Source organism: Cricetulus griseus (assembly GCF_003668045.3).
Source record: "Cricetulus griseus strain 17A/GY chromosome 1 unlocalized genomic scaffold, alternate assembly CriGri-PICRH-1.0 chr1_0, whole genome shotgun sequence".
NCBI lineage: Eukaryota > Metazoa > Chordata > Mammalia > Rodentia > Cricetidae > Cricetulus > Cricetulus griseus.
In genome coordinates this window covers 119741628-119767673 of record NW_023276806.1, presented here as the reverse complement: position 1 = coordinate 119767673, position 26046 = coordinate 119741628, and the positions used below count along the sequence as shown (strand labels likewise).

General features: G+C 40.5%; 1 protein-coding gene and 1 non-coding gene across 3 annotated transcripts; one reads left to right on the top strand and one right to left on the bottom strand.

Annotated features, from left to right (window-relative positions):
* Positions 1-249: 249 nt before the first annotated feature.
* Positions 250-25499, bottom strand: Skil (SKI like proto-oncogene). 2 transcript variants are annotated; one of them, XM_027392061.2, is made up of 7 exons: positions 25364-25499; positions 22058-23799; positions 12054-12151; positions 9834-10066; positions 5976-6205; positions 5534-5758; positions 250-4610 (listed from the first exon to the last, which is right to left on the bottom strand). In XM_027392061.2, exons 2-7 carry the CDS (start codon positions 23144-23146, stop codon positions 4452-4454), a joined length of 2034 nt encoding a protein of 677 aa, XP_027247862.1. In that variant the 5' UTR covers positions 23147-23799; positions 25364-25499; the 3' UTR covers positions 250-4451. The 2 variants fall into 2 exon arrangements, with proteins under 2 accessions (XP_027247862.1, XP_027247863.1); XM_027392062.2 differs by having other exon boundaries at positions 9972-10066.
* LOC113833045 lies at positions 6924-7027 on the top strand. The gene has a single exon (XR_003480590.1). It is a non-coding gene; the product is annotated as a U6 spliceosomal RNA (small nuclear RNA).
* Positions 25500-26046: the final 547 nt, after the last annotated feature.

Here is a 26046-nt window from a genome sequence, read left to right as displayed (position 1 = left end):
GAAAATGTTAAATCAAGGGTTCCAGGGGTTACAACAAACAATCACAAAATGCTGACATTTTCAACACCTGGGTTATTATATACAAGTCTATCATTTATACTAAAACAAATGTTCCATGTTAATCTATACATTATGAGTAAGGCACAGAAAAGAGAAAATGGGGGTTGGAGGGGATAGTTGGGCAGTTAGGTACACTGTTTATTTAAAATTAAAGGAAGCAGTTGATAATGAGACTACCTGAACCAAATCTCATTGGCATTAAAAGCTTTTATTGGGAATATCATCCACAATCTATACAAGTTATGTACAAGGCATGAAAATGGAAAACAGCACAAAATACAATTGAGGTATAAGCTAAGAGCACAGTATGTCATGTTTCAATAAATATAATCCAAAATTTGTAAACTAAGTAACCAGATAGATGAATCTTATTTTTTTTTTTAGTAAAACCATAGAAAATATTTATTTCACGTGAGGTAGAGGACAGTTTTGTGTGTCATGTAATGCAACCAACCACAGCAATTTTAATCATAAAACTATACACATTGGCAAAATTACCAGTTGAATTATGTTCAATATAGTCAATTTGCTTCAGTAGTTGCAGAAGGGACCATTCACTTACTGCCTTCACAGGTTAGAAACTGAAGAATAATTGAAGACTATTACACTGCCTTAAAATTGCCAATATAAGTACTTCCAGCAGAAAAGCTAAAGGCAACTATATTTATCACAAATTCTAACAACTCAAACAATGTCCTAGATTTAACAATTATTTTAAGAGGGTGTTTTCATGAGAATTAAGTGTGCTGTGCTTTCTTTATTTTCAAGTGAGGTATCTATATTGAAGAAAAAAATCTTATAAATTTCTTTTATACTAAACTAACTTTAAACACTATTTTGTTTTCTGGGCTTAATTTTAAAATGTTTTATATTTGATCACTTCCTAATTCCAAAACAGTAACACTATATACATGACATTTAATTCTATTTCTAAACAAGCTTCAAATTGTATTATGTATTTTTAAAAGCCATCTAAGTGGGAAGATTAAAAAAGACTGTCCTTTTAAACAAGATACAATACAAAATACCCATATATGTTTTTCTTCCAATAGTGGAAATGCTTAAGTATCTTACACTAGAAAAAGAAAAAATTAAGTTCTGTTTAAATATCTCAGTTACACAAGGGTAATATATAATGCAGCAGTTCATATCATGTATTGCTGATTGCTTCCATGGAACCGTTAACAAGTACATCCAAGAGCAGGAGAGATGTACAATGTGAACAGTTTGTCATCAGTTGTAATGCCCTGCGCCCTAAGGATTAAATTAGCACAATGGACAAATAAAAACATTCCTCCCCACCCACTCAGAGCATAACATACTGAGCACACCTTCCAGAAGCAGATAAAAAACCCTTCATGAGCAGCTTTGAAGCTGTTGCTAGGGAAAGACCTCCACACATTTCTTACTACTTTTGTTTCCTTTTCATTTTGCTTTTCTGCAAACAAGCCACAGACACACAAAGAAACTGGTTGTTCTGGTGTAACTTTCAAAGGCTACAGGAACCTTCGAACAAAGTGGTACTCACTGTTTCACCTACTTCAGTCTGCTTTATAATTCACTATGTACACATGAATTTTTTCATTTCTCCTTCCCACCCCACCCCTGTACAAAAGATTTTACATATAAACAGGTTATATATTAAATGTTATAAAATTAGCTCAAGAAGCATAAAACATCCTTATCCTCAAAAACACAAGAAATTCAAGCGAAAGAATATATTCCAAAAATATTAAAGCTCAAGCCAAATCTAAGTTGTTGGTCGAATCTTTTGGTGTTCAAAGTCTTGGCTGTGATTGGCAGGTGGTTTCAGAGTCTCCTTGACAGAGGCAGGAGCTCCCAGACTTGGCCCACAGAGAGACTATCACCACCAGAGCAAGCATCACTTACTATAAAAGCTAACACCACCATCTTTCCTCCATTTGCAAACTCTACAATCCACTCCTAAACACAGCTTTTCATTGTAAATGGTCTCATTTTTCCCTAAACATAATATGAAGTTTGAGGAACTATCTGCTTGCCTAGTGAACTTACCACAAGACCTAACACCAAAATAAACTTTAAGATAGCAACCAGCACACAAAAAGAGCATGCATAAAGTAAGTTTCATATGAAAATTTAAGCAGAGGTCACTTTGGGAGTTTTACAGAATTTCAATTGTTTTCAAGCTACATGGTGCAATGTAACTAAAAGTTACTCTCAACAGCAATAGGTATAATATTTACAGTTGATTAAAAATTATTTTAAGGGAAGTTCAGACAGAAAACTATGGCACATCCTTTCATCTTCTGGGAAGTAGACTATGCTAAACTATGTCATGAGGCAAGTTTCATTGAAAGACTAGAAAAATTACATTTGCTATAGTAGCACGGAAGTACAAGTTTTGAGGAAGTCAGAAAAATAAATGGTGTAAGTTTGCCTCCCACATAGCCAAGCTGTGCTATAACTGACAACTAAGCTAAAGCTATTTTACAAATGCCTGTGGTTTTTCTTTCTCCAAATCTAAATAAAATGGCATATATGGTCCCTGTGCAATTTAACATGTTTCTCCTCAAAGAGGTTACAAAAGTCAACACATTAAATTATAAAGCATAGTAAATCCTCTTTTAGGTCACAATATATTTAGAAAGCAAACTCCCTTTTGGAAAGCAGAAAAGTTGCTTTTAGATGAATCATAAACAAAATAGGACTATAAGCAGGTACGTGATAATACCACTGGGGCAATGACAGCCATAACTCTACGTTATTCGTAAGCATAGCTATCAAGTCACTTAACGTAGTGACATAAGACAGCTTGGGAAACATAAAACATGGCGATGATGCTACTGCCACTTTCAGGAAATCTCCCTAAACACACACACACACACACACACACACACACACACACACACACACACACACACACAGAGCCAGGTGTGATGGGGCCCACACCTATAAACCCAACACTTGGGAGGCAGAGGCCACAAGAACCCTGCAATTTGGAGGGTAAACAAAACAAAAAGAAAAATACAATGCTCACTGAGAATTTTCTCCAGTAAATATCAAGCCAAACATCAACTAAGATAAAATTCTCTGGTAAAAATGTCAGACTTTAATGTGCAAAAAAATAAAAACAAAAGTGCAGAGGCTGCCCTTCCCCAAATCACGGAATTCATTTGTCACCTAAAAATTATCTAAAATTCCTGCTAGCAGCAGATACTTTAATTATGGATTATTAACCTATCAGATATTATTAGCTGACTGTAAATTCCTGATTTTAAGATTAAAGAGTCATAATGGTCCATTCGTGCAAGTTTTAAGATAACATTTAAACATATAAAAGTCCAAAATAACCTTCAAGATATTTATATTTTATAATTTAAAAGAAAAAATCCATTATATAAATTTCAGTGAGACCTTTATAAGACTACATACAAAAACTGTACAAGAGGGTTATGAATTACATAGGAACCAATGTACATCAGTGGAGTCCATTTTCCTCATGAAGTACTTTCACAGCACTATTACCAAAAGTTCAGTAATCATTTTAATTTTCTGAAGTCACACACACATATTTAGATATAGCCACTCTTAAATGAAAGACAAATTCCAGCCGCTTCTTGTGTGCAACATCAGGGCACAGCAATGCACACTCCCCCCACTGCATGTTGGGGTGGTGGTACTATCATTCCATCAGCAAAACTGCTCTTAGGAGGAACCTTACTCCACAACCTGAACAAACTAAAAACAGACATGGTATATAAGGAGATTCAGCCGGGCGTTGGTGGTACACACCTTTAATCCCAGCACTTGGGAGGCAGAGGCAGACGGATCTGAGTTTGAGGCCAGCAAGATCTACAGAGTGAGTTCCAGGACAGCCAGGACTGTTACACAGAGAAAACCTGTCTCAAAAAAACAAACAAAAAAAAAAAAAAAAAAAAAAAAAAAAAAAAAAAGAAAAAGGAGATTCTGTAGTAACATATTCTGTAATGAGAAGGATGATACAGGGTTGAGGAACTCTGCATCATAAACATCAGCACTGTATCTAAAATCGAGCCTGAAATATGCATAATAAAACTGACAGATATTTCCCATCACATACCACAGCTTTGAAAAATATGTAACTGTTAGGCTTGCCTTAGAAATACAGGTAGATGTCTACAGGTTGAAATTACATGGGTTATCATCACCAAGCTGACTGGAAAAAGTTCAAAGAAGCATACACTTATCATTTGGAAAGTGGAAAAATTTATGTACTAATATATAATCTCTTCATTTTGCTGCCCTATAAATGAATAGAATGTCTAGCTATCTTCATGCAGATATGGCAAGACAACAGAATTCAATTTCCAAAGTAAGTGACAAACACAAATCCCTGTTGACCAAATACAGATCCATCTCTTCTTCGGCTCCTATTCCTTGGTGGTCTTTGATGATTTCACAATCTGCAACTTCAGCTCTTTTATCATCATCTCTAACTTCTGTCTTGCCTCCCGCTCCTGTCTGAGTTCATCTTGGAGTTCTTGCCTGTCCGCCTCAGCATGGTCTAGTCTTTGCCTCAGTTCTGCCAACTGTAAAATTTAAAAGACTATTAGTTTTCCATCACTTTGATTTTTTTTCCCATTTAATCACCTTACCATGGTTATAAAACAAACTGCCATTTGCTTTTTACAAAATGAACTATTTTCATGCATATCTCAGAACACCTACTTTTGACATCTGACATGTTAGGGAATTGAAGGAATAGGAGTATTAGAGGAATGAGGATGTAGCATACTGTCACAAAGGCTTATAGCAACACTCCGACTCTCCACAGCTGCTATGTTAATGTGCTCATCATCTCCATATTTGTAATAGTAACAGAGTTACTCATGTTTGATAACTTGGAACAAAAGCTCACCTTATCATATCAAAATAACAAAAAAACTATATGGTGCTAGAGACTGAACCAGGGTCCTATCTATGTTAAGCAGGTGTTTTAATATTCAACTATATTCCTAGCCCAAAAAGATGCAAAATTTTATACAGAGAGCACTAGACATTATTAACAGATAACTAAATTACAGAATCCCAATTAAAACTGAAAATAATAAACGTTAAAAAAATATTGAGTGGTGGCACATATGCCTTTAATCCTAGCACTCTGGAGACAGATGCAGGTGGATCTCTGAGTTCTAGGTCAGCCTGCTCTACAAGGCTACACAGAAAAACCACGTCTCCAAAAACAAAGCAAAAAACCCAAAATCTTATTGGAGGCACCTCTCCCCACATCCCCACCAAAAAAGAGGGATAAGAGGAAGAGGGGGAGACAGGAGGGGGGGAGGGAACAAGGGGGAGAGGGAACAAAGGAGGGCAAGACAGCTATCTTAGTGGAGCATATAAAGCTGTGCTATTCTCCACTCTGAAGCCCAGCCTGGCTGAACTAAAGGAACTAAGTCCTTGGAGGCAAGTGTCCGCCCACCCCATGCTGAAAGACTGGCTGGTGCACTCTCACCTGGGCCGCATACTCAGCCTCTTTGTCCTTCTCTAAATTCGAGTCACAGGTGCACTTTTGCTTCATCACCTGCTCCAGCTTCTTCTCCAAGTCTCTCTGCTCCACATAGAACTCCTCCATCCTCTGAGCATGTTCGTTCTGCAGAGACTCGAGTTCTTTCTGCAGATTCTGCTGCTCTTCAGTGAGCTCCTTCATCGCCTTAGAGCTGCTCAGCATCTCCACTTCCTGTAACAAGAGCGACAGTTCTTTATTTCCATATCCTTAGAAAAACATAAGTCACCAAGTATCTAAAGTTTAGCTATGATAGCATGTCTATATAGAAGTGACTGACTAAAGAACTGCTTCTTAGTATAAAATGGAACCACCCCAAGTCCCTTTGCGGTATCTCATTCTGATTTTCTTATTAAATTTATCATAACAGTGACTATTTAAGACAATTTACCATCTGAAGCTGTTGCTTCTTTTGCAGAATTGAATTCAGCTTCTCCTGCTGTTTTACATAGGTTCTCATCACTTCTTCCATAATCTTTCCCTTGTCATCCTCACATGTAACATCTCTGACCAGAAATGGAGAGGAAGCTTCAGCATCGTGCTTGCTTATGTCTCTCACCAAGTTGCAAACAGTAGACTCAGATTTCTTTTTACTCATAGAATTATTTGAGATCAGTGGATCTTTGGAAAGAAAAAAGAAAGGGGGAAAAAAGTATTAATACCACTGGCAAAAAGTTACTGAAACAATACATAAGTGAAATTAACAATTCAATTTATAAATCAACTCAAAAGCAATAAAATACTTTTTTGAGACTAAAAACTTAACCTACCCAGTATAATCCACATCAAACCCCAGCTCCTATTTTCACAGAAACTAACTAGCTCATTCTAAGATTCACATTGAAACGCACGAAATTCAAAATTATTAAAACAATCTAGCAAAAGAGTAATAAATTTGGAGGGCTCACAACCCCCAACTTCAACTCTCCCTATAAGCTACATAAATCACAATGTGGGGCTGGTAATGTGCTTGCCACAAAGTATGAAGACCTGAGTTTGAGCCCCAAAACCCTTGTAAAGCTATGTGAGGTGGCACACATTTGTAACCCAGCCTTCCTAAGGCAAAAAGAAAGGCAGATACAGATGGATCCCAGAAACTCAAAAGACAAACGACAAAGAGACCATCAAGATAAGAGGTGAAGATTAACACCCAAATTGTCCTCTAACCTCCACATGCACTCACACACAAATGTATACATATATGTGTGTATATATATATATGTATATATACACACACATATATATGTACACAAACACATACTGTACATACATATGCAATCAAAATGGTGATACTGACATACGATTAGACAATTAAATCAGCAAAAAATTCAGAGTCCAAGTGCTCACTTCAATAGCATATATGAGAAAAGTAGAATAATTCAAAATTAGACATGGCCTCTGAGTAAGGATGACATACAAACTTGTGAAACATTCCCTATTTTTAGAGCAAAATAAAATAAACGACATGTATGTATGTAAATATAATAAATGAGGCCTATTATTTTCTACAATAACTTAAAAGCTAACAAAAAAAAAAATCAGGTCCAAGCCAGGAGTGGTAAATGGCATACACCTGTGATCCCAATGCACAGGAGGCTGATATAGTCAACATGCAAGACCAGCCTGCGCTACCAGTGAGGATCTTATGCCTCAAAAACTCAATTTCCAAGAACTTAAAGAGTCCAGAAGTACATCCATACTTTCATCAACTGCCATTAATATTGTTCTAAGACAATTCAACAAATGAGAAGCAATACTAACATGTAAAGAAACAAACTAGGCCTGGAGAGATGGCTCAGAGGTTAAGAGCACTGGCTGTTCTTCCCAGGGTCCTGAGTTCAATTCCCAGCAACCACATGGTGGCTAACAACCACTTGTAATGAGATCTGGTGCCCTCTTCGGCCTGCAAGCATACACGCAGGCATAACTCTGTATACATATTAAATAAATCAATCATGAGAGAGAGAGAGACAGGGAGACAGAGAGAGAGAGAGAGAGAGAGAGAGAGAGAGAGAGATAGACAGACAGACAGACAGACAGAGAGAAAGGAAGAAAGAGACTAAAAAAGAAGTGGAACTACCCACAGTATATAAATATTAATTCAAGACCAGGGGGTGGTGGCACACACCTTTAATCCCAGCACTTGGAAGGCAGAAACAGGTGGATCTCTGAGTTTGAGGCCTGCCTGGTCTACAGAGTGAGTTCCAGGACAGCCAGGGTTACAGAGAAATCCTGTCTCAAAATCCACCTCAAAATGGTATAAATATTAATTCTAAATGACCTAAATATGAGATCAAAGAATTAATCATAAAAGCTGAAACCATTAAGCACAAACCTTTCTGGCCTTGGACTAGACAATGCTTTCTTAGGTATGACACCTGAGGTAAGACAGCAAACTAAACTCAACTGCATAAGAACTGCAATCTCATATGCTTTAAGTATCACTAATAAGAAAGTAAAAGGGAATTGTCAGAATGGCAAATCGTATGTCTAATAAGACCAAAATATAAAATGAGCTCCTGGAACTCAATAGGAAAGACAACCCAATTTAAAAACAAGCAGATGTTACGAATTAGACTTTTTTTTTCAAGTAAAATATCCAGTCCAGAAAATCATAAGATACTCAGCTTCAACAATCATTAGGAAATTACAAACCAAAACCACATAAGACACTATTACCATAACCACTGCAATGACTGCATTCAGAATAGACAGGAACAAGTGTTGACACAGATGTGAAGGCACTGAAACTTTCAAAAACTACTGAGAAATCCAGCACAGTGCAGTTACTACAGAAAAATCTAAGTCACTAAAAATCTTAGCAGTTACATGGCCCAACTAAACATATACTAAGAAGAACTGAAAACATGTCCACACTAAAACTTGCATACAAGTTGTAGGTATTCTTCATAATAACTACATAGAGACACAATGCAAAACATCCACCAACTGAAGAGGGGATAAACAAAACACAGCATATAAAACACTTAAGTTCTTAAAAGAAACTGTTCCTACCTACAACACAAGATGAGAACATGCCTAATAAAAACATGCACACTGCCCTTCTTTTTTCTAAAATGTCCAGAATAAGCACATACATAAGACCAAACACTGACAATGAGTGAAAAGAAAAGAGAATAGAGGTGACTGCCAGCAGGTGCCAGGGACTCCTACTGGAGCCATGAAAATACCCTGAGATCAAACAGATGGGATGCTTTTCACAACATGGTGATTGCACTTAAGACAAACTTTTAAGTTCCATGGAATGTCAAAGACACCTGACTTAGTTTTTTAGATTTAGCTTTTATATGCACAAGTGTTTTGCCTGCATGTATGTGTGTATATCATGTGTTTATATGTATGGTGTCTGCAGCGGAGATTAAATGTCCTGCAACTAAAGTTATAGGCAAGATGTGAGCTACCACATGGGTTCTGAGAATCAAACCCAAACCCAGGTCCTCACAAAGAACAGGTGCTCTTTATTGCTGAGACATCTAATTAACTGGGGAGCCAAACAATGCAAATTTAATGATGTATGAATTATTACCATCATAGTTCAATTCAGAGGAAACCGAGTCACAGCAATAACAGCTTAAATCCAGGAAGATGTCGACCTTTATGAAAGTAGTAGTGTTACAGCAAGACTGCCTGACAACCCAAGGATGCTAGATGACTTCAACTGCAGGGCACTGAGCAAAATCACAATGCTCAATAAACCCTGGCAGCATCAACATGTACACCTCTCCAGTGGCCTGTGGCATTTTTAAAGGCATAGGAAACATGCAGGTTTTCTTTGCAATACCAGTCAGCACGTGTGTCAATGCCATCTGTCTGCCCCAACCTTGCTTTACTGTGTAATCAGCACCAGTTCTGAACCTCCTGAACCACAGGAGTTCAATGTTAAATACACTCAGCAACAGGTAAACAGCATCTCAGCTCACAGAAAAAAAGACAAGGAACCGCTAAAGAACTCTACCAACAAAGGAAGGAAGAAAGGGCAGATGAGAAAGTCATGTGCACTGAAGCTCTGCACCTTCCTCTCACTCAGCCTCCACAGGCTGCCACCATTCCAGAAAGCTCACGACTGAAGTGCAAAGAAATCACCCCGAGTTTTCAAGTTAGAACTGTTTTAAAGTAAAAGCTGTGATTATATGGGGGGAAATTACCTTAAATAGAAAAGACTTTCAAAATACCGAGTAAATGAGTTTCTTAACTAGCTATTTTAAAAATATAACTTCTAAATACTTACCTAAACGACTGTATAATTCTCTACTTGTTTTTAAATCCATTTTCTCCTGTTCCTCAAGTGAGACGTCTGGGTAAGACACTGTTTTTTGATGTTTACTACTACCATGAGGCTTTTCTGACTGTTTGGAGATGAACTTACTTGTCTCTGTCTTGGTGACCTCTTTAGACTGGGGTACAGCAGATGTGAGTGACACATTCGGTGCAACCACTTTATCACACATGTACAAATAGTAGCTGAAACAGACAGGCAAAACAAAACACACATTATATATCATGCGTTAAGATAAGATGTGGCATCTTTCTATAAATTCCATTTTCTGGTACTAGAACAATCAATGTAAAAATACAAAGAAAAAAGTCAGCACTTAAGGACAGCAAAACTCTGAGGGATTTTTGTTAAGAGCAATTTCAAAACACTAAAGAGATACTGAAGAGAAAAGGTGAGTCTCTGCTTTCTCCCTCAAAAGCACCTGTGAACCAGAACCAGAACCATGAAACACCAGGTATGGTACCTCACATTTATAATCCCAAGACCTGGAAGCCAAAACAGGAGGACTGCCATGAGTTAGTCTAGGTGACATAGTTAGTACAGGCCTGCTTCCCTGGGCTGTACAGAAAGACCCTTCCTCAAGACATAATAACTACAGCATGAAGTTCTTCACAGAGAGAACAGGATGGCAGCTGCTCTAGGCGCCTATTTTCTTCCCACAGGTAAGCAGTGTTTGACAGTGAGACTGAGTCAATGAGGCGCTCCCAGGGACCTTCTTATTTGCCTCAGAGAGAAAGAACATATTCTTGGAATACTGCCCAGCTACCAGGCAATGCTTCCATCAAAACCTATCTTAGAGTTTCTATTGCTGAGATGAAACACCATGATCAAAAATAAAGTTGGGGAAAAAAGGGTTTATTTGGCTTACTTTTCCACATCACAGTCCGTCACCAAAGGAAATCAGGACAAGAACCCAAGAGGGCAGGAACCTGGAGGCAGGAGCTGATGCAGAGGCCATGGAGGGGTGCTGCTTACTGGCTTGTCCCCCAGGGTTTGCTCAGCCTGCTTTTGTAAAGAACCCAGGACCTCCAGCCCACCAATGGCCCCACCCACTATGGACTGGGAGGTTGATCACTAATTGAGAAAATGCCTTACAGCTGGATCTCATGGAGGCATCTCCTCAACTGAGGCTCCTTCCTCTATGATGACTCTAGCTGTATCAAGTTGACACAAAACCCATAGAGCAATCTCTTAAAATTCTTAATACAGCAGCAATAATAAACTATACAAAATTAAAACGGAAAGAACAACTACTGACTTTTCTCAAAGTTCACATAAAATTGCTCAGTAGGTTATCTGCAAGCCTTGCATAACAAATTTGAAATATTTAACACTGAGAAGATATGGCCCTACACTTTAATCTCCTTTTACATCTCTTTGTGCAGGATACCTATGTTACTACTCTTTTTCTCTGGTTCTAAATACTCAGTATTCTGCCTTAAAATTAAGCAAACAGACCCTCTGTTTAACAGTGCTCTGGAGACTTATTTGGAAACTGCATGATGGTGACTATGTGCATGTGTGAACCATAAAGCAAGACTGACAACTGGGATGCACTTTTATTAAAAAATAAACACGGGATTGTGAAGGATATGGTTACTATAAAATATCCAAGTTTCAAAACCTCAAAGTAAGGCCAGGTGCAGAGGTGCACACTTAGGAAGCAGAAGTAGGAAGACTTCCGTGAGTTCAAGTCCAAGCTGGACTACATAAGGAGGCCAGCCAGGGCTATCTAGTGAGAACCTGTCTCAAACAAAAAACAACAAAACAGCAAAGTAACACACTCTTGAAGAGTCAGTCTCCCTCTTATAGGTAAAAAAAAGAAATTGATTCCTTCAATTTCTACTTCAAAGTAGAAATTTTTATTTCTAGAAAAACAAATACCTAATAAAGGTTACTGCAAATATTAATACAACTTACAGTTCACTTCATTTTAGACCCTGATTTTTTCTAATAAAATATCTAAACAATTTCCCTATAATTAAAAACAAGCAAAAGGTGTGTTCAGTCCTAATGTACTTGTCTAAAACAATTCTAAATCTTCAGAGGTAATCAGTAACAAGGAAAACCTAAAGGGAAGTGACTTAAGTTTTAATTCCTGAAATCATTCTTAACAGGCAGTTGTTAATAAATGAATCAAACAAGCAAACAAACAAATGAAAAATCACTTACCTGGGATGTAAAAATGAATGTGGCTGAGAAACATGTTCCCCTTCCTGTTTTATAACAGGATACCAGGATGGCAATTCCATTCCCGATGGTGCCTCTGTCTGTAGAAGTATGTGGAATGAAAGTTACTGAGGGAAAGATGACTTCTCTTTAATTAGTGTGCTTTTAAGGGATAGAACCCAGGAATTAAACCCAGGGCCTTGACCATGGTATGAAAGCACTGTGACCACTGGACTTCACAGCCATTCCCTGAAGCTAATCTTATGCCCACTTGGCAGGGCCACAGAGCAAGTGTCACATTTTTAAGACTCATCTACTAAGTGTTCTCCCACAGTGCTATGTCTCTCTCATTCCTTGAAACTTAGTGACTGCTCCTATCTGGTCTCAAGTTTTAAAATGGACATTCAAATGGCACGGCCCAACAGAAACAATTTCATACATTGGGAATCAGTTTCAAGTAATTTAACAGGACCCTGAAAGCACACAGTATTGAGAACCTCTGACTCTCACTCTTGCCAGAAGCTAGTATTGTCCCTAGTCAATATCTAATTCCCCAACACAGCCCTAGTAAGTGGCCATCCAGACTGAACGGTAACTTCAAATCCAAGGATAGTTTTACTTCTGTATTTTCAGTACCTAGCACCATGCCTACCATGCAGTATTTGTTGAGTGATTTTGAATGACTGGGTAGCTCAGTAATTCCAGGATAGCACTGTAAGGTTATTGTGGCAAGGAGCTGCAAGTGTTCCATGGCAGAGGATCTGCCTAGGATATGTGAGGCAGTGGGTTCAATCTCCAGCACCAACAAAGAGGAGAGGACAACAGGACAAAGGAGGTGGAAGTAGTACAAGGTTACTGGCCACCTTTCTTGGTATCATTCTCCTCCATGGAGCACAAGGGAAGCTGAACATATTTGGCTGCATTTTCTCTGGTGCACAAATTAAATACTACAAATCCTAAGAAAATGCACAATGCCAACAGTGATAAAGTACTGCAAGTTAATTCTGCCTAAAATGCTGTGGTAAGCCATAAACACATCTAACAAATTATCCTAACTACATGTTAAAAACAATTAAGCACATATTACAAAATGGAACATTCACAAAGAGGCCAGATTTTCTCTCCTAAGCCAACATTTGTGTCAACATACAAATTAGGTTTTCAGGGGGGAAAAAAAGAATATAATTAAACAGAACAGCAGTAATGCTCCTGATCAGAAATACAAATTAGTTATCAGAATGGGAGCCTTTTATCTTACCACTCAATGTGGGACAATTTACTCCTTTCTGTACCTAAACATTAACACAATATGCATCCTATCACTTGGCAGATGGAGAAAGACATCATTTAGTAGTTTAAGACAGCCTTCCTATTTTAAAATGCTTCTACTGCTGAACTGCCCCACCACCATCTACCTCAAAATGAACAGCTGGCACCATTTCACACACACACAAGCAAAGTTTCAGATACATTATTTCAATCCAAAGATTCTTTTTCTACTAGATACCAAAGTAACACCTATAAAAGCAAATTTAAAGGATCCCAAAATATACAGTAAGTTCATTTTTAATAAATGAGATTTAGGTAATAATTTCAAAGTTTCCCTAGACTTCTGCATCTTAACTGACTTCGTATACACAGCCTTGCATAATCAGATAGCCTAACAAATGATGCTTTCGTATCAGTTTAACAATGACACAATTTTGGGAAACTGACTTTGCTTTTTACAAGAAATTTAAATACAAAGCACATTCACCTGCTCAAAGCATTAAAGTCCTTATGAGTCCCAGACTTACATTCAAGAATAAACTTGTCTTCTAAGTGGTACGCTCAGTTTTAATTTTAATAGATTAATATTATACTCTCTAATTTGTAGTGAAAAACACTGATTTAAAAAAATGGGACAATGCTTTAAAATGCTGGTGAGACTTCCAAAACCCCAATAAAAAATAAAATTAAGTCACTTTTAAAGTTTTAAATGCTTTTACTTTTAGAGTATGAGAGTATGTGTTTGTGTGAATAGAATGTGAGTGTGTGTGTATGTGTGTTCTCAAAAGACAATTTTCATGAGACAGTTCTCTCCTTCTACCATGTGAAACCTGGGGACTGAACTCAGGTCATCAGGTATGATGGATGGCAAATGCCCTTACCCACTGTCATTTTGCTGCCCCCACCCCCAAAATTTTTGAAAAGCAGAATTTTTTTTAAAATGCTACAAATATGCCAGGCATCATTGGTGGCACAAACCTTTAATCCCAGCACTTGGAAGGCAGAGGCAGATCTCTGAGTTCAAAGCCAGCCTAGTCTACAGAACTAGTTCCAGGACAGCCAAGGCTGCTGTTACAGTGAACTCTGTCTCAACCTCCTCCCCCCAAAAAAACAAACAAAAAAAAGAAACCCCAAAAACCTACAAATGAGGGTGGAAAGATGACTCAGTGATTAGGAGGACCCAGACTCAATTTCCAGCACCCATATGGTAATCCCCAAGTATCTGTACCTACAGTCTCAGTGGGCCTGGCACCCTCTAGTGATCTCTCTGCAGTCACAGGAGTGCAAGTGATGTAGACAAACATTCAGACAAAACACCTACACACATACAATAAAGGCTAAAAATGCTACAAGTATATTACTATATCATTTTTAAATTCTTGTGTTCAAAGACAGTACACCAATTGGTAAGTTTAACAGTCTTTTTTTTTTGGGGGGGGGGGTTCCCCTGTGTCCTGGAACTTACTTTGTAGACCAGGCTGGCCTTGAACTCACAGAAATCCACCTGCCTCTGCCTCCTGAGTGCTGGGATTAAAGGTGTGTGCCACTACAGGACAGTTTAACAGTCTTAATGGAACACTTAAATCAAAAATAAACTACAATGCACATTAAATGCATATCATTATATAATAAGTTCAACATAAATTGTCAGCAACCTTGCCAAGGACACTACTAGATAACCTAGCTGCTACTGCTTAAGAAATGCCTCCTCAGGTATGAAGTAATACCCTGGCCCTGGGTCTTTATATCATATATAACAAAGACATTTAAGCTGTTAATGAACGATTTCAGAACTATACAAAGCACCTTCTACCAGATAGCTGCCAACAACTTTTACTAAAAGAAACCCAATCCCTCAGATGGTATCCAGTTCCTCAGTGTGCCCAGCATATTGTAAATGAGTGTGTCAACAACTGAAATAAAACTGTTATGAGATAGCAAGTAGCTACTTAGGAGCTTTTCAGGCTTAGATTTATGCCTCACCTGATTGAGAATTAACCTAATGCAAAACTGAAACACTAGGATCTAAGCACCTGTATTAACTTCTCAAGGGCTGATCCCATGGATAACTGGGAGTCAAATTGGTGCCTATTGTTCACACTAAAAAGATCAAACTCCCCACACACCTGACAAAGCCCAGGTGGAAAGCAAAGGCTATTCTTCATTTAATAAATACGTAATCATTATCTTAAATCTTCATGTGAAGTTGGTAGCACAGCTCTCCCTTTGCAACTTGTACTGATAAAACTCTTGTCACGGAATTAACAAAAAAACTAAGAAAATAAAATTTTATGCTATAATTATTGCTATAAACTTTACATAGTAAACATCACTGTCCTGCGCGCCCCCATGGACCCCTCCCACCCCAGGTGCTTGGGATCGACAGTCAAGCATCCAGCCATTGAGCCACATCCTCAGATAGTTAAGCACAGTTTAGTTTGTTTTCAGTCACTGTGACAAAACACTGACCAAAAGCAACTTGGGGATGAAAGAAAGGGTTTACATAGCTTTCGCTTCTAAGTCAGTCCATCGCTGAGGGAACTCAGGACAGCAACTCCGGCAGGAATCAACTGAAGAAGGAAAGCTGGCTTGCTCAGGAATATCTTGCCCAGGGGGTGGCCCTCCTACATCAATTAGCAATAAAAAAAAATGCTCCAAATACAAGCCACAGGCCAATTTGATTGAGGTAGCACCCCAATTCAGACTCCTTCAGGTAACCCTGGCAGCTGTAGCCAACTAGGAAAAGCAGCAATCTCAATGCTGTAACAGTATTTTCACTGAAATACATCAAAAATGTTTAACATATATAAACCTAAGGCTTCCTGCATGTATTGAATGGTACCAAAGGGATCCTCTGGAACTGGCTGTAAATCACCATCTGTGGGAAACCACACCTTCGTCCTCTGCAAGAACAGTAAATGGTCTAACCACTGAGCCAGCTCTCCAAACCCAAAATAATTTTTTTTTAAAATTTCAGGTGTCATCTCTTTCCATGCTTCAACTTTTAACTTCACCGATTCTATATCTGAATTTTTTTTTATTTTATTTACATTGGCATTTTCCTAGCATGTATGTCTGTGTGAGGGTATTCAATCCTCTGGAACTAGAGTTACAGACAGTTGTGAGCTGCCAGGTGGGTGCTAGGAATTGAAGCCGGGTCCTCTGAAAGAGCAGCCAGTGCTCTTAACTGCTGAGCCATCTTTCCAGCCCCTGAAATGGTTTTCTTTTAGGCAGCACATAACTGTGCTATTTTTAGCCAATCTAGTAAATCTGGCCATTAATTGGGGGTGTTTAGATGATTTACATTTGCTGCTATTATTAATCACTGCATTCCATCTACTCTCTTTTTATGAGTATTCCATTTGTCTGCCGTATTCTTTTATAATTAAAAATAAAGGTAAGGCTTTATTTTCCTTAGTTGGAAACACATGCATTTAAAAAATATGGTCTGATTTGGGCTTTCAAATAATGTTCACTATGAAAACAAAAACAAAATTGGCTTTACTGTGTATAATATCCTCAATTTTCTATTTTATTCTGTTTTGTGTTGGCTTTTTATATGCTAATGATCTACTAAAATGATTTCATGCTCCTTCCTTCTGACCTTCTCAACCTGGTTATGTAGAGAGTTAAAAATGCCTAGACACTCACTGTATTTGGTAAACTAACCCTTTCCAGCACACTGGAATGGTACACTCTGCACTTCTCTTAGGAGAATTGACAAAGCCATCTCCCTAGGCATTTTCTGTGGGGCTTACTTCTCTCATGGAGCCCCACAGATGAAAAGTTGTAGCGAAAGGAACTCAAAACAAAAAAGAATATCTAACTTTTTAAAAATCATGTCTTTAAAAAATAGTGCTAACAATTCCATTTTAGGTTAAAAATTAATATATCCTATACTTATTAAAACATGGGCGTACTATTCCCAAAGCATTCTAAAACTTTACAATAAAATCAGGGAACTCCTACTATTAAAAGAATAAAATCACTGGGAGGGGAGGTGGGGGGAAAAAAAAAACTCCGAAAACTCAATCACTATAAATTCCGTATCAAAACCCACTGTCAAAGAAAATGGTGAACCAAACAAACTTTGACCCAATCCAAACAAGACTGTGCTGGGCTCCATTATCCAAAACCTCAAGGTAATCTCAACCAGACTTCGAATGGGCACCATCTCCAAGGGAACCAACTCACATACCTATTTGGGTTGCAGTCTACAAGTATATATAATTTTTAAATGTTTCTGTCTTATGACAGACCTGTTGCACATGTTTGGTAAACGAAGATGTTTGGGAGGAATTCCCATGTATATATTGATATTTCAGTTATAATTCAATACCATCTGATATTTCTATACAAAATGCTTCTGCATTCATTCTTTCATTTGATAAGTTATACTAAGTTGTATATATAAGCTAAATACATTTTAAAAGGTTAAGCCATTATTTAAAAAATTATTCTGCTGGGTGGTGGTGCACACTTTTAATCCGAGTACTTTGGAGGCAGAGGCAGGCAGATCTGAATTCAAGGCCTGCCTGGTCTATAGAGCCAGTTCCAGTATTACCCAGAGACACCCTGTCTTAGGGCGGGGGATATCCTTGGGCTAGGGAGGCTTCCTACCTCAGTAGTAGAACACATGACTGGCAAGGGCAAAGCCTTGGGTTTGACTTCAGAACTACAAAAAATTTTAACACCAAATATTAAAAAATGTACTTGCTTACATTATTAGGGTTATAACAAGTATGTTTCCTAAACATCCAGCACCCTGGAAGAGAGGAGAAATATGTTCCAGATCACTGCAGAAACAAAAATGCAAAACTAAAGGGAGTAGAAGGGTCAATGCTTTTTTCAGGGACAGGTGAACTGAAGCTCAACCCAGGGCTAATACAAGCTAAGCACTTTCTCTACCAACCAGGAGAAAATACTTTTAAGTTGTTTATCTTCAGGGCATCTGTCTGCATCACAGATAACCTAGAAACCAGTACTCCCTTAGCTGCACAAAGTAAAACTACACTATCGTACTAGAGCAAACCAGTCTGACTTTGAAATCTTAGTTGTAATACTTTAAGGGCACATACCACCCTTTTTTAAAAAGAAGTTTTATGTGTTGTGTGTATGAGTGTTTGTTTGAATAAATTTATGTGACTGTTGCTTTCAAAGGCCAGAAGAGGGCTTTAGATCCCCTGGGACTGGAATTACATATGGTTGTGAGCTACCATTTGGGTGCTGGAACAAAAGCTGTGTCCTCAGCAAGAGCCATCAGTGTTGTTCTCTCTCCAGCTCAGCACAAACCACTCTTAACTAGTGATTCAGAAATGGTCAGTCCAGTGTTAGGTGAAGAATCACCTACAGTTGTTACCAGCTAACCAAAAATGACCTCTTCCTAGCTGCTTGAAAATAATCTTCAGGTTTATCTGCATACAAACTTGCCTTAGCCTTGTTCTAAAAGCAGAAACTCAGTGGGTCTGATTCTTATCTGTCTGAATACCAACTTAGGAGGTGAAAAAAAATTAGGAAAACAGTTTTTTTCCATTATTAGTTGTGCATTCTAAAACACAAAAACCTTTTAAAATAAAAAGCACAACAAAAACCTACCATCAGAGTCTGGAAATACCCACTCTACAGCAACACCCAAGCATATCTAAAATTATATGCACTTTTTTACTTTTGAAACAAGGTCTCATGTAGACCTCAATCTCCCTATGTAGCTAAGGATGACCCTCCTACTTACACTTCCCAAATACAGGAACACAGGTGCACCACCCCCCAGGCTTATGCAGTGCTGGGAATCAAACCCAGGGCGTTGTGCAAATTAGGCAAACTCCACCAACTCAACTATGTGCCCAGACCCATCATGCATTTTTCTGAAAGCCTAAGAAAGGGTCCAAAATATTTTAGTTTCTACAAAGAATACAGTTCTCCAAGAACACTTAACCTTACCCCACCTATTCCTAGAATCTAAATATATCTAACTATGCAAATTAAATGTTAGTTAACGCAAATAAGCACCTTGTTGGAATTACTAATATAATTTCTGTTCCTTAAAAGAAGTCACTACATTTCTAACAAGTGCCTATATTTTCAGGTTTCTTTTTATTTTAATCCAAAACCAGTATTTTGACTACATAAACCCTATCAAATTACACTGGTCACAGTGAATATTATTTCCTTCACATAGCAGGTTAAAATATTCAGCAGTCTTCAGGTTAAACAAAAGACTGATTTGATTTCTTTCCCCCCAAGACAGGGTTTTTCTATGTAGCTTTGTAGACCAGGCTGGCCTCAGAACTCAGAGATGCGCCTGCCTCTCCTTCCTGAATGCTGGGGTCAAAGGTGTGCGTCATTACCACTGCCCCGCCTGATTTGATTTTTTTTAAAATGGAGTTTCCTCATCAATTTGGTTTGTCTGACAACTAACAACTAAAATCCCCGGACTCTCAGAATACTTTCCCATGTAAGTATTTCAATTTTTGTGCAGTAAAAAATTGAAGAGCCTGTGCTAAAGTAAGCTCTAATACTATTCCTCAAGTGCAGCTTCGGCTGCTTCAGGAAAATCTACCTTCAACTCATTCTACAGCCACTAGCCACACACCAGGCACATGGACAGGAGGAAACGGTCCAAGTCACTTCCCTCACAGATCCTTAAAAACTACCTCTCCATGTTCAAAGAAGGAAATCTTAAAATATGCAGTTAGCAGCATTTTAAAACCTGCTTAAGCATGTGGTAAATACAAATCCAATTTTTTCTTCTAAAAGACTTGATGAAATTTTCTTAAATTCCCCTAACTTCCTTCAATTCACATAAAATTGTAAACATGGCACAAAACCTCCAGCAAACTGAGAAAAACTTAGACCCTCCCAAAAAATGTATCTGTATTACTGTATCCCACGTGAAGGACAGATTCAATTGTCTCAGTAAGTTTATCTTACAAAACAAGCCCATATGGGTTTTCACCCAAGCACAAAATAGGTGGTTCTAAGAATGCCTATCAAAAGTAATGACGACCAGAGTAAGGGTCCTGTATATAATTCGGCCACAGTCAGACATGAAGGGTAGTGGCCCTAATTAGCTGAGGCTACACAGAAGCATCAAAAGGAGCGCCCTGCACTTTCAAATTTAGGTCTCGAGCAGGAACTCCAACACCACACAAGGAGAAGCTATAGGCAAGTTTCACACTTTGAAGTAATGGCATCAGGTCAATCCTGCTTTAAGTCAGTTAACACTACACCTGAAGAATAAAACTTATCTAGTGGCCACCGGCGAGGAGTGATAACTTTTGGGAAAGCAGCAGGTGACCCCAAGGAAAAGTCTGAGCTGAATTCTCTCCATGTTGAACTTCAGCAGCAAACCACTGTCTTAGAGGACACTGATGTTCCCTCAAAGGCACAAAACACCCAATATTAAATTTAAGCCTCCCTAACTCTGCTGTGAACAACCTTGAGTTACTTAATAAACTTTCTTCTGTTAAACAGAAAGAAAGTGGTATTTCAAAGGGAAACCTAAATAGTGGAAAACTTTATAAAGTTGTTAAAATGTGGCCAATCTTCTATCAAGAATTGAGTAAAATTATACATGAAAAACAGCTCCAGACTAATGTTCAATACATTTTAAACTGTGCTAGGTATATTACATATGAATTTTAAAGGAAGTAAAATATATATATATAATAACCACATCAAGGTTTAACACTTCAAACTGTCTTTCATCCAGGCACTCAAATCTTAATTAGTTATCTTAGCCTACCAAATAGTGCTGTGGAAAGAGTAATGTTAAAATCTCTTTTGCGGCTGGGCATCGGTGGCGCACTCTTTAATCCCAGCACTCGGGAGGCAGAGGCAGGGAGATGTCTGTGATTTCAAGGCCAGCCTGGTCTCCAGAGTGAATGCCAGGATAGGCTCCAAAGCTACATAGAGAAACCCTGTCTCAAAAAAACCAAAAAGATCTCTTTTGCTGATAGCTAGTTATAATAATATTTTGTTATTCTGAAATAGTCTTTATTCTGTTTTTGTCTGTCACAATTTTTCAAAAGCATTCCTTTCTTTTGTATTAAAAATAAAATCCGGAGCCAGGCGGTGGTAGCACACCTTTGATCCCAGCACTTGGGAGACAGAGGCAGGCAGATCTCTGCGAGTTCGAAGCCAACCTGGGCTACAGAGTGAGTTCCATGACAGCCAGGACTACAGAGAAATTCTGTCTTCAAAAACCAAAACCCCAAATCCTGGTTACTAGTACAAACTACTCAGGTAAGTGTCTCGATCTGACTTGAGTACAGCTCAATCCTCTATCTCCAAGCACAGAAACAACAAAAACCACTGGTGTAGCTCTGAAAGGCAGTTGTGAACCATCACCACACCAGTTTTAGCTAGCTGTATCATTTGCAAATGGAGATAACAACACCAAAGTGCAAACTATCGTGAGTTCTAGGCAACAGATTTAGTCAAGAAGCAAGACGTGTGAAAGATTGGCCAACAGAAGCCACAATGCCTCCAAGTCTAGAAAAGTCTTGAGACTCAGAGGCTCATTCTCTTAACCTGTAAAATGGGAAAGATTTACTTCTCTCAGGTGGGAATAGACAGTTTAAAACACTTTATGGGCAAAATTGGAAAACACAACACAGATGGCTTTTTGTTATTAAAGAGTAAGCTGAGACATTGGCTTCATAATACAAAGCTATAGACACAGAATTAAGAAGCCATTACCACTATTCAAAATCACTACTTAAAAAAAGCAAACTTGCCTTTGACTGGGTTCTCTTTCCATTTCTTATGCTAAACTTCTCTTTCATTTCTTCTAAAATTATCTTCAGTTTCTTTTCTTCCGGTGTCCCTAGGTATTTTTGGTTCACATGAAGGTAACAGTGCCACTTGGCTGATTCAAAGCCCCAGTGGCAAGTTCTCTTGTCAGGTGATCTGTGAGAATGCATGACAAATGTCTGGGGTGCAAACATTCCACAGCACTCTAGACACTGGATACAGGGAGCATCAGGCTGGACATAAAACTGAGGTGCAAAGAGACCCTGACATTTGCCCAAGCATTCATGTTCTACTTCAAAGGCACTGCCAGTTTCCTTTAACTGGGCCAAAGAGTTCTTAGCAGGAAGTATGCTACCATTTTGAGGAAAAGTCCGAGGCCGCAGTAGAGCATTACAGAGTCTTTGCGCATCAGTCAATGTGATCAGCCCACAGGATGGGGCATTGAACGGAAGTATTCCTAGGACCTTTAAGATATGAAGCTGGTCTGAAGTACACCTTGAACAATATATGTATAGCTCATCACATACTGTGTTTATTTGCTGGAGTGAAAATTCTCGGAGAACAGAATTTAAGACTTGGGGCAAACAGAGTCTCTTTTCTCCTCCAACTTGAAAACAAGAAATAGACTCCCCTTCCAAAACAGTCTGTGTGAGCTCTGTGGAGCTATCAGAAGGAATGAGAAGAGGGCCAGGAAGAACCTGAGGAGATGGAAGAGGCAGGAACACAGTCGGCGACATGCTTTCTTGGGAGTATCGGGCAGAAAATGCTGCTGGCCCACCCAAAGAGCTCTGACTACTTAAATGGAATTGTGCCAGTGTGTGTTTCAGGCTGGGGTTTAAATTTAAAGTTTCGGGGATGGAAGTACAGTTTCGTTTAGCATGGTCTCTATCTGTCTCCACTGATACATCTCCATAGTCATCCAAATGTTCCTTCTTCACCTTGGTCAGCGTTTTTCCACTGGCATGCATGTCTGTCATCATTTTCTTCACGGGAGGGCTGCCATCATCCTCCATTCCATTCAGTTTTTTATTTGAACCCTGAACTAAGGAAAAATTGGACTGTAGGTTTTCCATGGCTACACTGGTGTTTTAAATAATTAAGTCTGCAATTGGCATGTTGTACTCAGTTTCTAATTTGAAGAGAAAGGGATAATGTATACAAATACTTATGGCTCCCTTAGAAATTTTTTTAGTTTGCAAAGATGAATTTTCTTTCTCGATAGATTTGTGCAACTTTTTTTTTTAGTTATACCTTAGGAGATAACCGAAAATACTACAAAACTTCTCATTTTGTATCTAACAATAAAGAATATAACAATAAGCAGACTTCTGAGGAAAGTCTTGTTTTCTTGAGTTCTTCAGATATTTGTATTAAAAAAAAAAGGCTAATTTCTGAATTCAAGATGAGCAAGGTTTGGTGTAATGGTAGAGTTTGGTGGTCTTGTCTTTTAAGCAAAGCATTGGAAAGTGTATGCCATTACTATATCCTAAAACCACACCCAAACAGGAGTTGCAATGATGCAACGGTTTAATTTTTGCCAAGGAAACCAAAGGGGGGGGCGCTAATCTTCACTGAAAATGGTGGTCTGCTGCTGTGTGTCCACAAACTGAAGACTTGTCTAAACCTCCAACACCAGTAAGAATCTGAACTTCTATAATCCAAAAAAAAAAAAAAAAAACTGCCCAGTTATCTTCAAGGATTACAGTTCATTCTTCTTTCAATTGACCTGGAGAAGAGAAAGGGTGGGGAGAGTTACAACTCAATATGCTCCAGAGGCCAAAGGGTCACTTTAAAACCAGTTTCTTAATCTTAAACTCAGTTCACTTTACCAAAGGTAACACTTGAGTGATTTCCTTCAATCAAACACGAGTTATCTAAAAGAAACTTCATTTAAATAGGAAGCAGCCCAGAAGATGGATAACAGGAACATTAAATAATATCCCTCCGAACAAGGAAGAGCACAAATTTAGAATACAAATAAATAAAACTCAGTACCAGAGGCTTTCTCAACTATGCCATTTTAATTAAAAAATTAGCTTTTATTTCATTTTAAAAAATATGTGGTTCCACCCTCCAAAAGAACCAGATACATGTTAATATACCTACCATATGTAACCAAGTTAGTCTCAAGTGGATTAATTCATCTAGTCAATATAAACTATTTCTGAAATTAAGGAAAAAAAATAAACTTTCCCTTTAAAAGGTTAGTGAATTTGCTTTAATGGAAGCCAAAAGCTGTAAGACTCCATGCCTGGAAATCTCCATCCTTGAGCAAGACTAATCCGGGACAAAAAAGCACAAGGCAGACAGACCTCACAAAGAATGCAAATGGAGGCAGAGTGGGGGAAAAAAGAAATCTTTTTCCACTCCCCTCGGGAGAAAATGCAACGAACGCCGATAAATAAAAACCTTTGCTTTCTAAACTCCCCGCGATTTACGTTTACACAAACCCAAAGGATGACCGCCGAAAGCCATCTAGCCGCCGTACTGTGACTTTCGCCACTCCAGGGACACCTCAGCCAAGGCGAGCCAAGGGAAAGGGCAGGAGGTATGACCTAGCCCGGGGGCGCACCACAGCCCTGCGCCCACGCAGACACCCACCCATCTTCAACCGAAGGGAGGTAGGACAGGAAAGCCGGGGACTCCGGACGTCTGGCGAGGTGAGAGGGGGCAGAAGGAAGTAGAGGGAGGAGTCCTCCCAACCCCCACCCGAGACTGGGATCACCCCAAGTGCCCTCCCCACATCGCCCCACTGCGGGGGCCGCCGATGGAAATCCCCACGCAGCCGGTCCGCGGGAAGTTCTCTGGGGTTACCTCGGCGCCCCAGGGCTGTGCCACCCACCCCCTTCACCTACCCCCGAGCCGTGGCACCCAGAGGGGCGCGGGCAGGCTGGGCGCCAAGCCCGGAAGCCCGCAAGCCCGAGTCGCCGGCCGCTCGGAGCTGGGGCCAGCCCGGGGCATCCCCGCGGAGCTCAGACGGCCGGGGGATGGCGGCGATGACCGGCGTCCAGGTCTCCCGGGTCTCGGCCGCTCGGGTCAAGTGCAGCGCCATCCCCTGCCAGCCGACCCGTCCCAGGACCCGCGAGGCCTGTACACCCGTGGGACCCCCGCCGCGCGCCCTGTGCCCGAGACCCCGCCCGGGACCCCACGCATCCCGGACGCCCCCACTCCGGCCCTCCGCACCCCGGGGAGGTCCAGGGGGTCTGTGGCCTCCCCATCACCCCCGCCGCCGCCTCAGCGTCCCCAGAGGCCGCACGCCCCTCTCGTCCCCTCGAGACCTGCGGCCGCACCTGTGCCCGCCGTCGCCGTCGCTCGCCCGCCGCCTTCGCTGTGCCTTCGCTGTGCCGGCGCCGCTCCGAACCCCACACACATCGCTACACACAGCCTCTGACGTCACCCGGCCCTCGGCCCGCCCACGTCACTGCGGAGACACGGCTTCCCGCAGACGCCGCCGCCGTCTCCGGCCGCCCGGGGGACAGCGAGGGCGGCGGAGGGGGGGGGGAGAGGAGGGAACGAAGCCAGCGGCGCCGCGCGGCCCCGCGCCAGCCAGTCCCTCGGGCGCGCGCGCCGTCTGGCCTATTGTGGCTCCTCCTCGCTGGCCGCGCGGTTCAGGCTGCGCGCTCGCGTCCCTCCAGCCCCGCCGGGGGCGCGCGCCCGGCGGCCTCAGCCGCGCACGCGCGTGCGTCTGTTTTCTCCCCCGCCCCCTCCCCCTACTCCCCGCTCCGGCGCGTGCTCCACGCTGCTGGCTCGGCGCGCCGTCTGGGCGGCTGGCGCACGGCGCTGTCTGCGGTGCCCGGCGCAGACAGGATGTTCCCTCGGCCCCACCCCCGCCGCCCTCCTTCCTTCCTCGAGTCGCCCAGCCGGCTGTCTGGGGCCGCCCCGCCACGCCCGCTGCCGTGTGGAGACGGGCCAGACCCGGGGGCGCCCCGGCCGCTGGGCCGCCGCGCGGCGGGGGAGGGGGCAGGGCGCGGCG